The 15,207-nt window shown below is 45.4% G+C and overlaps 1 protein-coding gene across 4 annotated transcripts in view; it reads left to right on the forward strand.

Moving 5' to 3' along the window:
* APBA1 (amyloid beta precursor protein binding family A member 1) overlaps nucleotides 1-15,207 on the forward strand; it is a 230,763-nt gene that overhangs the window by 135,876 nt on the left and 79,680 nt on the right. For all 4 annotated transcript variants that reach the window (XM_043486837.1, XM_043486836.1, XM_043486841.1 and 1 more), the window contains one exon: nucleotides 9,950-11,209. In XM_043486837.1, the coding sequence (XP_043342772.1) occupies nucleotides 10,019-11,209 (1,191 nt within the window). In that variant the 5' untranslated portion in view covers nucleotides 9,950-10,018. The remainder of the gene's footprint in view (nucleotides 1-9,949; nucleotides 11,210-15,207) is intronic.

The following is a 15,207-nucleotide window of genomic DNA, read 5'->3' on the forward strand; positions in this document are numbered from 1 at the left end:
CAAAGACAGTGCCCTTGGAACGTGTAAGTATAGAGTCTGCCAAGGTGACTATTTCATAAGGGATTACACCAATTTAGATGTTTGTTTAAAAAAAATCAATCACATCACTTTATGAGTGCAGTGCAATGTAAGAGGAAGAACAGCAAAAAGCCAGAGGGATCTACCTTCACTTCTGGCTCTGAGTGACCTTGGACAAGTTATTTAAGCTATCTTAGCTTCTGCTTCAAAATTAGCAATTGGAGATAATAATTCCCACTGAGGCTGTTGTGAGGGTTAGAAATATAGTATGTAAAACACTGGAGAAGGCAATGGCACCCCACTCCAGTACTCTTGCCTGGGAAATCCCATGGACGGAGGAGCCTGGTGGGCTGCAGTCCATGGGGTTGTGAAGAGTTGGACACAACTGAGTGACTTCACTTTCACTTTTCACTTTCGTGCACTGGAGAAGGAAATGGCAACCCACTCCAGTATTCTTTTTTTTTTCTTTTTAGTTCTACCACTTTATTGCTACCAACCCTCCCTCCACCCTCATGCACACATGCTCAGTCATGTAACCCCATGGACTGCAGTCCGCCAGGCTCCTCTGTCCATGGACTTTTCCAGGCAAGAATACTGGAGTGGGTTGCCATTTCCTCCTCCCCACTGCAGTATTCTTGCCTGGAGAATCTCAGGGACGGGAGCCTGGTGGGCTGCTGTCTATGGGGTTGCACAGAGTTGGACACAACTGACATGACTTAGCAGCAGCAGCAGCAGCATGTAAAACACCACATATATTGGCCTACATGTAGTACAGCATTTGTGATTATTTGATGAATTTATTTATACCCAGCCTGTTTCAAAATTGATTAAAGGTGCTTAACTGTATGTTTTCCACCCCTACATAGCCTTATTTAGGAAAGGGTAATATTAATAAATGTAAGTAAACCATGTGCCCTAGTCATTTATATTAACTTAATTTGCTTTTTAAAAATGCTGTATTGTCTGCTCAATACTGACTATAGTGTGTAAGAAAATGCAGTAATGGATGTTAAATAACCCTTACAAAAAAAATAAATAACCCTTACAACATATCAAACATTGTTCTAAGTACTATATACATATTAATTTGTATCACCCAATAACCATGAGTAGCTCAGATGGTAAAGAATATGCCTACAATGCAGGAGACCCAGGTTCAATCCTTGGGTTGAGAAGATCCCCTGGAGAAGGGGATGGCAACCCACTCCAGTATTCTTGCCTGGAGAATTCCATGGACAGAGGAGTCTGATGGGCTACAGTCTGTAGGGTCACAAAGAGTCAGACACAACTAACACTCACTCATATACTGGGCTTCCTGGGTGACTCAGATGGTAAAGAATCCACCTGCAATGCAGGAGACCTGGGTTTGATCCCTGGGTTGGGAAGATCCCCTGGAAGAGGGCATGGCAACTCACTCCAGTATTCTTACCTGGAGAATCCCCAGGGACAGAAGAGCCTGGCGGGCTACACTATATGGGGTCACAAAGAGTCAGACACGACTGAGCGACTAAGCACACATATTGGTTTTAGAAATGGTAAAATGGGAGCATTTTCTGTGATTAAGTCAGTCAAAGTCAAAGAACTAGTAAGTTGAAAGATGAAACTAGGATGCATATTCAAGCAGTCTTTTTCCCACACCTGTCTCCTTAACCACTACCTGCAAGCCTGCCCGCTAAGTTGCTTTAGTCCTGTCCAACTCTGCGATTTTATAGACTGTAGCTCACCAAGCTTCTCTGTCCATGGGATTCTCCGGGAAAGAGTACTGGAGTGGGTTGCCATGCCCTCCTCCAGGGGATCTTCCCAACCCATGGATCGAACTCGCATCTCTTGTGTCTCCTGCATTGGCAGGCAGGTTCTTTACTGCTAGTGCCATCTAGGAAGCTTGTTAACCACTACAATACCTCATTAAATATAGTGAGTGACAGGAAGATCTATTGGGATAAACTTGGTATTTGAAAACTAATAAGCACCATTTTTAGCCAACTCTTTTAAATAAGGTGGGGGATAATCTTTTAAAGTCAAAAGCCAATATGACTAAATATTGGAATAGAATATTGAGAACAATTTTCTGGTAACCTCAAACCCCATAAATTAACTTCAAAAGTTGTTCCTGTAAAGGAGTGGCCAAAGTGTTTTGAGCAATGGCAGTGGCCTTGAAACATGCAAGTATTGAGTGTACCATGGCTTGTTGAGAAGGCCCAGGACCCACTAACCTGTGCTGGGCAGGTGCTAGAAGGAAAATTCAGCTACAGTATGGTCAGACATGTAATCCAGCAGGCAGTGCACTATCTCTAAGGGATCAACGAGTGGCTATCCAGATAAGTCATTGGCATTCTTAATCCAAAAAATGAGTATCTAAGCTGATGAGGCAGCCAACATTGGAGCAATCTGTCCACAGAGAAAGAACACAAGTCCCTGAATGGCAGATCAGGAAATAGGAAGATCCACCAGAGCTTTCCATTGGCCAGACCCAAAGAGAAGCCAGAGGAATAGGGAGCTGTTGACACAGCCCAAAAAGGCCAGCCTTGCAGGGAACAGAGTAGGGAAGGGAAGGTGCGAAGTGAACCTGGAGAGAGAAATGGAAGATGTCCAACCCCTGTGTCTTCATCAAAGCTGCACAGGGTCAAGGATATATCCCTGAGTTCCAACCACAGAGACCTCACCCTGGTTGACATCTGGTACTCAGCTCACTCTGAAACCATTACCAATACTATCTGCCAAGCCACAGTTCACAATTTCAGGCACAAGGATATCAGAGAAAACAAAATAATAGTTTGTTGAGGCAAGATAACTCTGTGTGAGGAGGTTTTTTCTGACCATGTGAGCTTGTTTAAACTGACAATGATTTTAGGAAGGTGAAATGGGTATTCCATATCCATCTTGGCTCCCAATATCATTAAATTTAATTTCTGAATGATTCAAAGGAGATTAATGAATTCTAGTCTTTTGTATTTCTGTCTTTTATGTTACTCTTATAAATAGATGTGTTTTGTTTAGAAAAGCTGATGATTTGAGTGGGGTTCTTGATGTTCTTTGGATTCCATAGTAGATGTTTCATGACTGATTTCACTCATGGAAGGGAAACCCATTTGTACAGTAGGGAAGGTAGATAAGAATACCTGGGTATTCCTATTCTCTCATCTTTTTTTTCCCCTTGAATGAAAACCATTAATCTCCCAACCATGCCAGTTGTGTGTGTGTGTGTGTGTGTGTGTGTGTGCGCCTACACTACATATAGGACATAATCTTGTTTGGCAAGCTGTTTCCGTGGAAATTATCAATAATAGTCTCAGTGTCATCGATGGCCCCTCCAAAGGCTTGATGTCAGACGTGTGTTGCCTGGAACAGTATATATGCAGGTGGATTAGGACAGGCTGCCTGGAGAATCCCATGGACAGAGGAGCCTGACAGGCTAGAGTCCATAGGGTCACAAAAAATCGGATATGACTGAGCAACTGAGCATGCATGCATGCATGCAGTCCCAAGATATAGGACTTCCCTTCCAACTCCCGCAGGGGAAGACAAGCAACATTCATTAAGTCCATGAAATGCAGTTTTACTCTTATACTTTAAATGCATGCAAAAGTATAAAAACTTATATAAATGGAATCATTTTGTTCATTCTAACTTTTTCAGAGGAAAAATGGCCAGTGCAGACTTTCTTCTTCTTCTCCCACTCTTCTCGCCTCCACCTTCGTGTGTCTCCCCTACGGCTGCATCACTGCTCCACCCTCCCCCAATACGCACAACACTCTCCAGATTAACAAGCTTATGTCATTCCTTTTGCTACTGTTTACATTTCATTTTGTCTTCAGCCTGACTACTGAACTACTAAAACTACTTCTGAATGTGTTAAAAGGGACAGTCTATTGAAAAGTCTTCTTAACAACTACTTAAGGACAGATCAACCAAAGTAATTTATAACCTCCCCTTCTATTCATCCCAAACCAACATGAGCCTCAGCTAATATTATGAGCCACCTGGGTTCAACTGCTGAATCATGAAATGCTTTATTTCCAAATGGTGTGCTGCAATGGATTCCCTCCCTTTATTCACTTTTTCCAACTCAGCTGTAGAGCATTCCAGAACCAGGAGCCAGAAAGCCACCAGTGCTTCACTACAACCTGGATTCCCTGACTCCTGCAGCCAAGATGCCACAGCACCTCCTTTTCATGTTACATGGTCGTGCCTGCAGAGGGATCTGCCTTGCCTGTGTCTTCCAGGTCATCCAGCCTTTTTGTAGAAGGGGAGGGATTTTCATCAACCAGCTGTAACTCCTCCCTTCTACTCTCCCAGCCTCCGGAGGCACATGGGTCATAATCAAGGACTCTGGTTAGATAATGGCAGTCATCACCTAGGCCTTAGTTCCTAGGACCTTATGAGCTGTGAAATCCAGAACCTGTAAGAACAGCAGCACTTTCGTGATTCACAAAGGTGATGCAGTGGTTATTGTTTTAACTCTAGCTTCCTTCTGTAGCATGGACCTGTTTCTGCTTTGCATTCATCACCAGGTATTACAATTACTGAAGCTTGTCTGTCTTTGAAGGCTGGGACCATGTTTAGAAACTTGCATCCCCCTCACCTTGCACAGTGCCTGCTACTGGATCAATGCCCTCAAACGCAGGCAAATGTTGAATCACTAGAGTTCTTTGGGCACTTAAAGCATCAAAAGAAGGTAGAGAAGGTTGCAGGGGTGGATGAGGGCAGCAAAGATTCAAGATGGAAAGAAGAAATGAATTCTCAAAAGGCTGGGCATGGCAATGTCCAAAAGGTCCCTGATATTGAAAAGTGGGAAGATAATTATTTTCTTTTTAATCACTAAAAATTTATTGACTCCCTATTATGTTTCCTCTGTACTTGGCACTAGGGAATCAAAGATAAATGACCTGTGCACTTTTCTCAAGGATTTCATATTTATAAAGAATTGCTACTCAGAACAACAGGTGTTATAATATGATATTTAGATAGATAGAGTTCAGTGAGGATGATGGGAAGGGTTAATCAGATTTTATTATTCCCCTGCTTAAACTGTCCCCAGTACCATGCCCATGGACTATAGCCCACCAAGCTCCTCTGTCCATGGAATTCTCCAGGCAAGAATACTAGAATGGGTAGCCATTCCCTTCTCCAGGGGATCTTCCTGACACAAGGATCAAACCTAGGTCAAACCTTGCATTGCAGGCAGATTCTTTACCATCTGAGCCAGCAGAGAAGCCCAATAGCGTGCCAGTGCACTTGAAATAGCTTTACCGTGATGTGCCAGGCCCTGCCCTGCTGCCCCTTCCCATCTCTCCATCGTCATCTCCTACCACATCATCTCTTACTCAGTTCACAAACATTATTTCTGTCTTTGAACACAGCAAGTCCTTTCTCACCTCAAGGCCCTGCCCTCAGATCTTTACTTGGCTCTTTCTTTATCATTCAGGCCTCAGCTCCAAAATCACTTCCTTTGGCCACCATATAACCCTCTCTCCTCAGTCAGTTTCTCTGCCATTACCCTGTTTCATTTTCTTCATAAGACTTTTTGTTTTTTGATGTTATCTGATCTGTTCATTAACATAATCATTGTCCCCTTCACCCCCATACATTAGAATAGGGGCTTCCCAAGAACAGAGCAGCCTTTCTAGCTTGACCACTGCTCTGCCTTTATGCCCAGAATATTGCCTGGAGGCTGGCACATAATAGACACTCATTAGGTAGGAACTCGCTTTGGGGAAGATAAGACAGATTCACCAGCAAAAAATTATAAGTGAAAAAATATGCTAGGATAGGGAAGGCAGTTAGGGCCAGTGTCAGGACTCTGGGTATTAGACTGCAGGATACAGATGAAGCATGAAGATGAGGCTGGAGGAGAGATGTGGCTTCATTTGTTTGAGGAAGCATCAGGAGTAGGACTCCAGCACCCAGAGCCTAGAGCCAGAGAGTATGGATCAGACAGCAGTTCTCCCAGGTGCATGACTGGGCAATCACCTAATACCTGCTGCTGCTGCGAAGTCACTTCAGTCGTGTCTGACTCTGCAACCCCATAGACGGCAGCCCACAGGCTCCCCCGTCCCTGGGATTCTCCAGGCAAGAACACTGGAGTGGGTTGCCATTTCCTTCTCCAATGCATGAAAGTGAAAAGTGAAAGTAAAGTCGTTCAGTCATGTCTGACTCTTAGCAACCCCATGGACTGCAGCCCACCAGGCTCGTCCGTCCATGGGAGTTTCCAGGCAAGAGTACTGGAGTGGGGTGCCATCACCTTCTCCGCACCTAATACCACTTGCCTCCATTTCCTCATTTTTAAAAGAGCTAACAATAATCTCTATAAAGACAATAGGAGAGTACGTTCTTCATGCTGACAATAATCTCTATAAAGACAATAGGAGAGTACGTTCTTCATAGGCTAGTGGGAGGATTAAATAAGTCATTATGTGGAAAATGCCTAGTAATGTCTGGTAGATAGCTAAGCGCTTTCACCATCTACTACACAGGGGAGGGTCACTGAAGAGTTTAAGAAATAGGGTTATGGGATTCAGGTTTGTATTTAGAAAGATGAGCAGGTTGGCAGTGGTGAGGATGGATCAGAGGAGACTGAGAAATTAGTTAAGGGAATAATTTTGTAGGCGAGAGGGACCAAGACAATGTAGTGGCAGTGGGGATGATGCGAGAGTTACTAAGACAATGGACTTGGTCATCCGTTTGGGGAAGGAGGTGAGGGGAAGAGACAAGTCAATAATAATTCCTGGATTGGGGACTTGGTGGTGCCTTTCACCTGTGCAGGAAATACGGTGGTGGGAGTGGGGTGCCAGGTTTGGGAGCTGGGATGGGGAACGAGGATGAGGAGGCATGTTTTGTTCAGCTGTGGCAGGTAGAAGTTGGGCGCCATGGGAACTCCAGGTGGAGCTACCCAGCCAGAAGATCCCCCCACACCTTCCTGGATTGCAATATGCTAAAGTTTTTAGTAGCTCTGTACTTATTGATACTTAATGCTAGTGCTTAATATTTAATGTTTATCTTTGCCTTTTAAGCAAATAGCATGACAAACATCTTTGTCCATATCTGCATTTTTCCTTTGAGATTTCTGTAAGTAGAATTACTGGGGCAAAGGTATATTACCTTTTGAAGATTTTAATTCATCTTGCCAAATTTCTTATCAAAAAGGTGGTACCAATATATAGTCCCACAATAACCTGGGATTCTTAAAAAAAAAAGAAAAAGAAAACAGCTTGAGTGAGGTTTTTTAAATAAGCGAAGTTGCCAACGTAGAGGGAACAGTCCTCTTGTGTGCTACCAATGGACCTGACCACCAGTGTCAGCTCCATCTTTAAAAGTTGGTAGTTGCCTTTGTCCTAGGGAATCCCTCAAATTGATGCCTGTTATTAATTAACATACTGCCAACACTGTAACCCAAACTATATTCTTGAAACCAGGATGGTTTACTCTGTGCGTGAACATTCCACTGAAGCTGGGGAAGGGGTATAAGGACCATATACTCAGTGAAAGGAAAGCTTCAGTGTATCAAAACTAGCTTATTTTAACATATTTTCCCCCAAAGAACTGTTTTTTGGTCACTTTCTTTACATGACTTAGTGTACAGACACACATAAAAATTGCATTGCCTGTGGATCAATCAGTGCTCTATAAGACAGCACTATTTCCTGGTCAGACATGATTTTAACCCAGAATAAACTAAAATCTCTTTTTGATACATATATCAATAGATTTTCATCAGGCTAGAAAGGAAAGTGCCATTTTCACAGAAAATGGGGTTTTGGTCAATTCTGCACACGGTTATTATGAACTGCTGGTCTGCTCATGTGTTTTGGGTGGTGGTCGTTGCATCTCTGACTGACTACACACAGCTGCCACGCTGCAGGGCAGTGGTACCCAGGGAAGCATCTGGCGTGTTTCCTATCCCTCCATTATGAATGCTTGCTTTGTGCTCAGCCGACTCAGATTTGAACGTGAGTGTGGTTTTTATCTGTTGTCTTTTCCAGACGCCCTTATAAAGGAAACTTGGATAGACTGTTCTTGTCCATGCCTTGTATGGAATTGAATATTTGTTTTGTATCTTTCATGCACCACTGGAGGCCACCTAACCTGGGGGCTGTCAGCGCCAGTATTTGCCTCTTCTGTTACATGCATTAACCATCCATCTGGTCTGAACAGAAACATAGACTAAGAAAACTTTCTTATACCATGTCCACAGTCACCATTCTCAGGGGTTAAATAAGAGGAAGCCACAATTTTTCAAAGACTGGGTCTAATTTGTATGAAGTGGGATTCTTGTCAAGAAGGAAAGCAGTAAGGATTGATCATCTTTGCTAAACCATAATTGTTTTCTAGTGAGTGTTAGTCAGGGGTGGATCCATCAAAGAAGCTGGTAAAGATGGTAACTTCTGCTTGAAGATGAACTTGGCAGCTCCAAAATGGCCTCTTTTACTACTGGGACTATCACAGTGCTTGAAGGAAATTGTGATCGTTTCGGTGGGAGCTGAGTAGAATATAATGTATCCTAATATTAGAGAGTCTATTAGATGTCCCTGGTCCTCCTGGAGAGCTTTCTGCTCTTACATTAAAGAGTTCATTTCCCAGTTTTGTCCATTTGTAAAATGAGCCCCCCAAAAGGATAAATAAAAAGTTTACACACATTGAACCCATTTACCACAACTGCCTTAAAATCATAGGGATCCTGCCTAATTTTGTTCTTTACATCCCCTGCAATTATTTCCATACACTGTATGCAGATTATGCTATAAAGCTATTTTGGATAAGAAGAAACCAAAATACTAAATTTACCGAATACCAAAATACCAAATTTGAGAGTGGTTGAAACCAAAGCCATCTCTGTAGTCACAAGTCCCTCTGGAAATAGAGAAAGAGACATACCCGTATTTTAAAGAAGTTAGCATGTTATCCAGTATCAGCTATAATGCTAACTTACAGAATCAAAGAATTTTAGATCCAGGGTATATGAGGGGAGTGAATATTAGAATCAGTGTTTTAAGTGCAGTTGTCAGAACGCTGACCTCTAGGAAAAAGGTGTTTCCCTGTCAGACAGGTTGGGTAACCCCTGCATCCCGCATCTTCCTCCCCTTGCATATTCACAAGGAAAGTCAACTTAAGTCAACATCTCCCAAACTTACTTGAGCACGGAGCCTTTTTACTCTGCATTAATAGCTGTTAATATCCTGCTGCAGGAAATGAGTCCAGTCTCATGGTGGAGGTTCAGAAAATTAAACCACTTAACGGTAGGTGACAGAGCCAGTAATGCCAGGACGAGAACCTATTGATGGCTGAAGCCTCCCTCAGAATGGCTGCAAATTTGTACTGACAGCAATGGATTCAAAACATCCCAAGGCTTTTTTTCCTCCTTGAAATACCTCTTCTCCCTGGCCCCGCAGCATGCGGAATCCTAGATCCCCCACCAGGGATTGAACCCTTTCCCCCTGCAGTGGAAGCACGGAGTCCTAACCACGGGATCGCCAGGGAAGTCCTTTTTTCCCTTGAAATTTATTTTAAAAATCGTTTCTAAAGTATCTAGGATCCTAGTTTAATTTAGAGAGATTTATCCCTTAGCAGATGGGAAATGTGTCAATTGGCTCATTCAATTTGGTAGTACTCTCTATTCATATGCATCAGAAACAGAACCTGAATAGTAAGCGCGGTGGGGAACTTAAAGGCTCAGAAGCCTGTCGGTCTGAGGGGTGGGGAAGAGAGAAAGCCAGTAAGCAAATGAAACGAGGAGACACGTAATTACAAATTACGACACGTGCTTCGAAGATGATGAACTATGTGCTGTCAGCTTGAGCTTAAATTTGCAATCACTTTTTAATTGACCGCGATTCAGACGAGATCAATAACAGCTGTTTTTATGATTATCTTGGTACTCGGCTTCTGCCTACAGTCTGAACCACGTAATAGCCCCTCCCCCTTCTTGTTTTTCCAGCCGGGTGGAGCAAAATGAGAGCGCAGTGAGCCGGCCCAGCCTCTCTCCCAGCCGTCCCCGACGCCCACCATGAACCACTTGGAGGGGGCCGCGGAGGTGGAGGTGACGGACGAGGCGGCAGGCGGGGAGGTGAACGAGTCGGTGGAGGCCGACCTGGAGCACCCCGAAGTGGAGGAGGAGCAGCAGCAGCAGCAGCACTATGCGGGCCGCCCCCGGCGCGGGCGCGCCGTCGAGGACCCTCGCGCCCAGCCTGGGCAGCAGCAGCAGCAGGAAGAAGAGGAGCGTGGGGAGTGCCTGGCGCGCTCGGCCAGCACGGAGAGCGGCTTCCACAACCACACGGACACGGCCGAGGGCGACGTGATCGCCGCGGCCCGCGACGGCTACGACGCCGAGCGCGCGCAGGACCCCGACGACGAGAGCGCGTACGCCGTGCAGTACCGGCCCGAGGCCGAGGAGTACACGGAGCAGGCGGAGGCCGAGCACGCCGAGGCCACGCACCGCCGCGCGCTGCCCAACCACCTGCACTTCCACTCGCTGGAGCACGAGGAGGCCATGAACGCGGCCTACTCGGGCTATGTCTACACGCACCGGCTCTTCCACCGCGGCGAGGACGAGCCCTACGCCGAGCCCTACGCCGACTACGGGGGCCTCCAGGAGCACGTGTACGAGGAGATCGGGGACGCGCCCGAGCTGGACGCGCGCGACGGTCTGCGGCTCTACGAGCAGGAGCGCGACGAGGCGGCCGCCTACCGCCAGGAGGCCCTGGGCGCGCGGCTGCACCACTATGACGAGCGCTCCGACGGCGAGTCCGACAGCCCCGAGAAGGAGGCCGAGTTCGCGCCCTACCCCCGCATGGACAGCTACGAGCAGGAGGAGGACATCGACCAGATCGTGGCCGAGGTCAAGCAGAGCATGAGTTCGCAAAGCCTCGACAAGGCGGCCGAGGACATGCCCGAGGCCGAGCAGGACCTGGAGCGCGCCCCCACCCCGGGCGGGGGCCGCCCTGACAGCCCTGGGCTGCAAGCGCCGGCGGGGCCGCAGCGGGCGGCCGGCGGCGAGGCGGTGCAGCGGTACAGCAAGGAAAAGAGGGATGCTATCTCGCTGGCCATCAAGGACATCAAGGAGGCCATCGAGGAGGTGAAAACCAGGACCATCCGTTCGCCTTACACCCCCGACGAGCCCAAAGAGCCCATCTGGGTCATGCGCCAGGACATTAGTCCCACCAGAGATTGTGACGACCAGAGGCCGGTGGATGGCGATGTAAGTGTGTGCGGGTTCGGGCTCGCTCAGCTCCACGGGCGGCCAGGAGGGGAGACGGGCGCTGGGTGGAGTCATTTGTCATTAGAAATGACTTGATGACAGAAATGATCTGTGGGCATGCTTAGAAACAGCTTGCGCTTAAGAGCCGGTGAGCGAAAACCAGGTGGGAAGGAGTTTAGTGTTGAGAGATTGCGATAAATTAGTGGTTCTCAAACTGCTGCTGGAGCACTTGTTCAGAAATTGGTTTCCAGGCGCACCTCTTTCCATCCCCTGGTTTCACACTTAGATTTGGGGCAGGGCCTAAAAATTTGTATTTCTAACGTTAAATAAAAAACAAGTCTGGATTGAATAAGTGAGACTTAATTGGAAAGGTACTGTTGTAACAGAAACTCTTGCAGTAACGGAACTGTGGGATCTGCAAGGGTCTCTTTCTAGGGTTAGGCAAAAGGGGATTCTTCTTTCATAGGTAGGAGTAAGCAAGGCCTGAAAGGACAAGATGTGAGGAAGTGGGATGAAGCATGGTTTGAATGCACTGCCCTTGATAGTGTTTTAATCTGAGAAAAACCTTTTCTCACGAGGGGCTGGTGAGGAGGGGCAGTAAGCTGGCAAAAGTTCCAGGAACCTGGAAGAAGGTGAGAAACTTAATCAAAGGTTGGTTAATAAGCACTGTTTTGACTAATGAGCTCAGCTAATCATTTCTCAGGCAAAGAATGGGAATTTGAGGGGTCTGTGTGTGGCCTTGTCATAGGTAAACAAAGGGGCACCTGTGAGTTACTCAAGTTGTATGGGAAAGAGGTTCTTTGCATAAGCCGTATTCACAACACAAAATGGGAGGATAGAAGTCTTTAACCTTTGCTGTTTTCCAGGATCTCAGGGCTCAGGCTAAGTTCAGCGTTGTCACTTAAAAAGTTCCTAAGTGATGCTGATGGCTGCTGGTCCCAGGACCACAATTTGAGAACCACTGTCTTAAATCAACCCCTTAAAGGTTTAGGATGAATAGTGGCCTTTTTAGAGGAAATCAAGGAAATTCTTCTGGGCCCTTTCCAGCCAAGGGTGTCTACAGTTTGTTTGCTTTTTTTTTTTTCCCTTTGTGACTTAGAAGAAGGGCTTAGTTTTCATTTCTGGTGGTACTAGAGGGAGCTTCACACCTCACTAAAGACATGCTTTTGAACTGAAATATACTTTATTGTGAAGAGCTACGGAAAGCTGTTGCTGCCTCGTCGGCCTTTCACTTTCCATTTTTGAAATATCCAAGAAATTTGATAACTCGGCAAGCTTGGGTGTCACAGTCTGTTGAGAAATAAATCAAGAAGGCTAACCTTTGCCCCCACTACCTGACTCTAAAGATTCTCTTTCTCCTCCGACTCTCACTTTTCCATTCTCTTGAATAATTTTTAAGCACTTTCATTTAAAATGGGAGCTTGGAGTAAAAGAGGTCAAGAGGTTAAATTTGATTTCATTTAATTCTGCATTTTATGATTGCACCTATCTATTTCTGAGTATATCTTTAGGAGTGAGAAACCACTATTGGAAGCTGTTTGTTCATTTTGCTTATAGGTAAAAGGCTGTGCAGGTCAGAGATGTCGTTTGCCTCCTCTTTTAGTGACAGTCAACATTGGCTGTTAGCTGATTAAATCACAGGCATCATGGGCTTCCCTGGTGGCTCAGATGGTAAAGAATGTGCCTGCCATGCATGAGACCCAGGTTTGATTCCCAGGTCAGGAATATCCCCACATTGGTGTTCTTGCCTGGAGAATTCCATGGGATAGGAATCCGTGGGGTTGCAAAGAGGCATTCACGACTGAGCAACTAACACTAAAGTGAAATTTCAACAATGGCTGTTAGCTGATTGAATCACCTTTAAGGCAGGGTTGGAACAAGCTGGAAAAGGATCTGCATCTTCCCCAGCCAGGGGGCAGCATTGGGTCAGTTCTCCAGGCTTCACATTCAACAGTTTAAAGTAGGTGGTCTCCTGTGCAGGATCCTCAGTGACCTCCGGCTCTCTACAGGTTTCTCCTGGCTTGAAGGGATGCAGCTAGCATTTTGCAAATGTAGTGGAAATGGAGCAGGCTTTTAAAATTAGGGAGCTGGCAGGAGACCAGGTTCTAAATCCTTTTAGAAACTTAGACAGCCATTGGAAAAAAAAACCACAGGAGCGTTCGGTACAGATGCTGGCCTCTTCCTTCAGCCTTCTACCTGAACCAGCTCCGTGAAACAACCGGCTTCATCACCTGGTTCCTGCAGGCTGATGATGAACCCACCGCACAGCTTCCGCTAGGGCTGGGGGCTTGCTTTTATCCATTGGAATTAATAAAACAGCCCTCTTACAAAGTGTCTCATTCAGAAGGTAGAATTGATATTAGAATAGTTGGTGATGCTTTAGAATCCCATCTCGTCAGAAATTCAACTTAACACTAAGAAATTGGTGAATAGGGCTTTCTGAGTTATGAATAGTTGATACAAAGCAAACCCAAAACCCTGTGCCTTAAAGTAATCCACCAGTTGTCTTTAAACCGTCTGAATTTGTGGGTTGCATTTCCTCTGTCATGCCATATTTATAGGAAAGCCCTTCATTTGCTCCCTCTTTGATGTTATTATGGGGGAAAATACAAGTGTATACATTCTGTTAGTTTCCACCTTAGCATCAAAAAATATTTACAGAGTGCTCATTTCATGTATGCTGTTATAGAAAATGGAAAAGCTCTATTAAAAGCACTGTGGCCTGAAGTCTTCCTGGAAGGTACTTGTTAGAAATGGAATTACTACCTTTCCTTTCCAAACCGGAATACCTGAGGTGGGGGTCCAGTGATCTGTTCTTTGCGTTTGTTTTCCTTGCTTTGTTTTGTTTTGTAAATTCTCCTTGTCATTCTTGAGTGTTTTTTTTTTTAAAAAAAGAAGAACCACTGATTTAAAAGACAAGTATCATGTGGGTAGTTTTTCCATGTAAGCCCCTATGGATTAGAGACCTAGCTAAATCTCATATTATCATGGGTGCGGTTTCCTGGAAGGGTCTCTCCCACTCTGGTTATGGTCAACAGGCCTGGGGAAGGGGTACTGGAATTCTTGTCACAGAAGCAGTGCATTCTCAAAATAGCGACATCAGAAACTGCAGTGATGCAAATAGACCGAAATAAAAACCACCTGTACTACTACCTGCCAGAGATACCTGCTGTTAGCTAAATTTGTTCTTCGCACTACTTTTAATTCCCTCGGAACTTTAGCATTTTTCTCTTACTTGGGGGAAACTGACATCTGCTTGCTACTGAATCCTACAGAATTCGAAAATAGAACTGCTCATTAGCAAAGACTTCCTGAACGCAGACTAGATGCTCAGCAGTGAGTGGAAATAATTGTTTTCTGGAAAAAGTACTTTATAAATGCTTTGCTTCTAGTAAAGGCTCTTTTCCAGGTATATGTTTGAGAACTACCCTCCAGTCCCCTTCTTGAAAATATTGTTAATGAATGACTAGTGCTGAAAGTCCCACAGTTTACCCATCTCTCTCTTTTTTAAAAAAAAAAGGTATTTTTAATTAGCATATAATTGCTTTACAACGTTGTGTTAGTTTCCGCTTTACAACAAAGTGAATCAGCTCTGCCTCTTCCTATATCCCTTCCTCTTAAGCCTCCCTCCCACCCCCACCCCCTTCCCCCCCTTCTAGGTCATCACAGAGGGCCGAGCTGAGCCCCTCTCTCTTTCGGCAGCAGATTCACTCGGAGTAAAGAACAGAGTCGTGGTAGAATCAGAGACATGGATGGGAGCAAACACACGTCATAAATGGGAGCGTTTTGGCTGCTTGGAATGGTGTGTTGTGTGGCTTAAATTGGTGTTTATCTCTGCTTGCTCTTTAAGCGATGCTAAAGTGACGGTAAAAATAGTAAAAATATGTAAACCCGTAAGTGCCTGGAGACAGGAAGCAGCAGCAGGTGAGAACAAAATTTTGGAACACCGCAGTGGTGGTTGGCTGTGGAAGACATCTGTGCCCCCACCCCTGTATTGC

This window comes from Cervus canadensis, chromosome 14, assembly GCF_019320065.1.
Source record: "Cervus canadensis isolate Bull #8, Minnesota chromosome 14, ASM1932006v1, whole genome shotgun sequence".
In the NCBI taxonomy this organism is placed as follows: domain Eukaryota; kingdom Metazoa; phylum Chordata; class Mammalia; order Artiodactyla; family Cervidae; genus Cervus; species Cervus canadensis.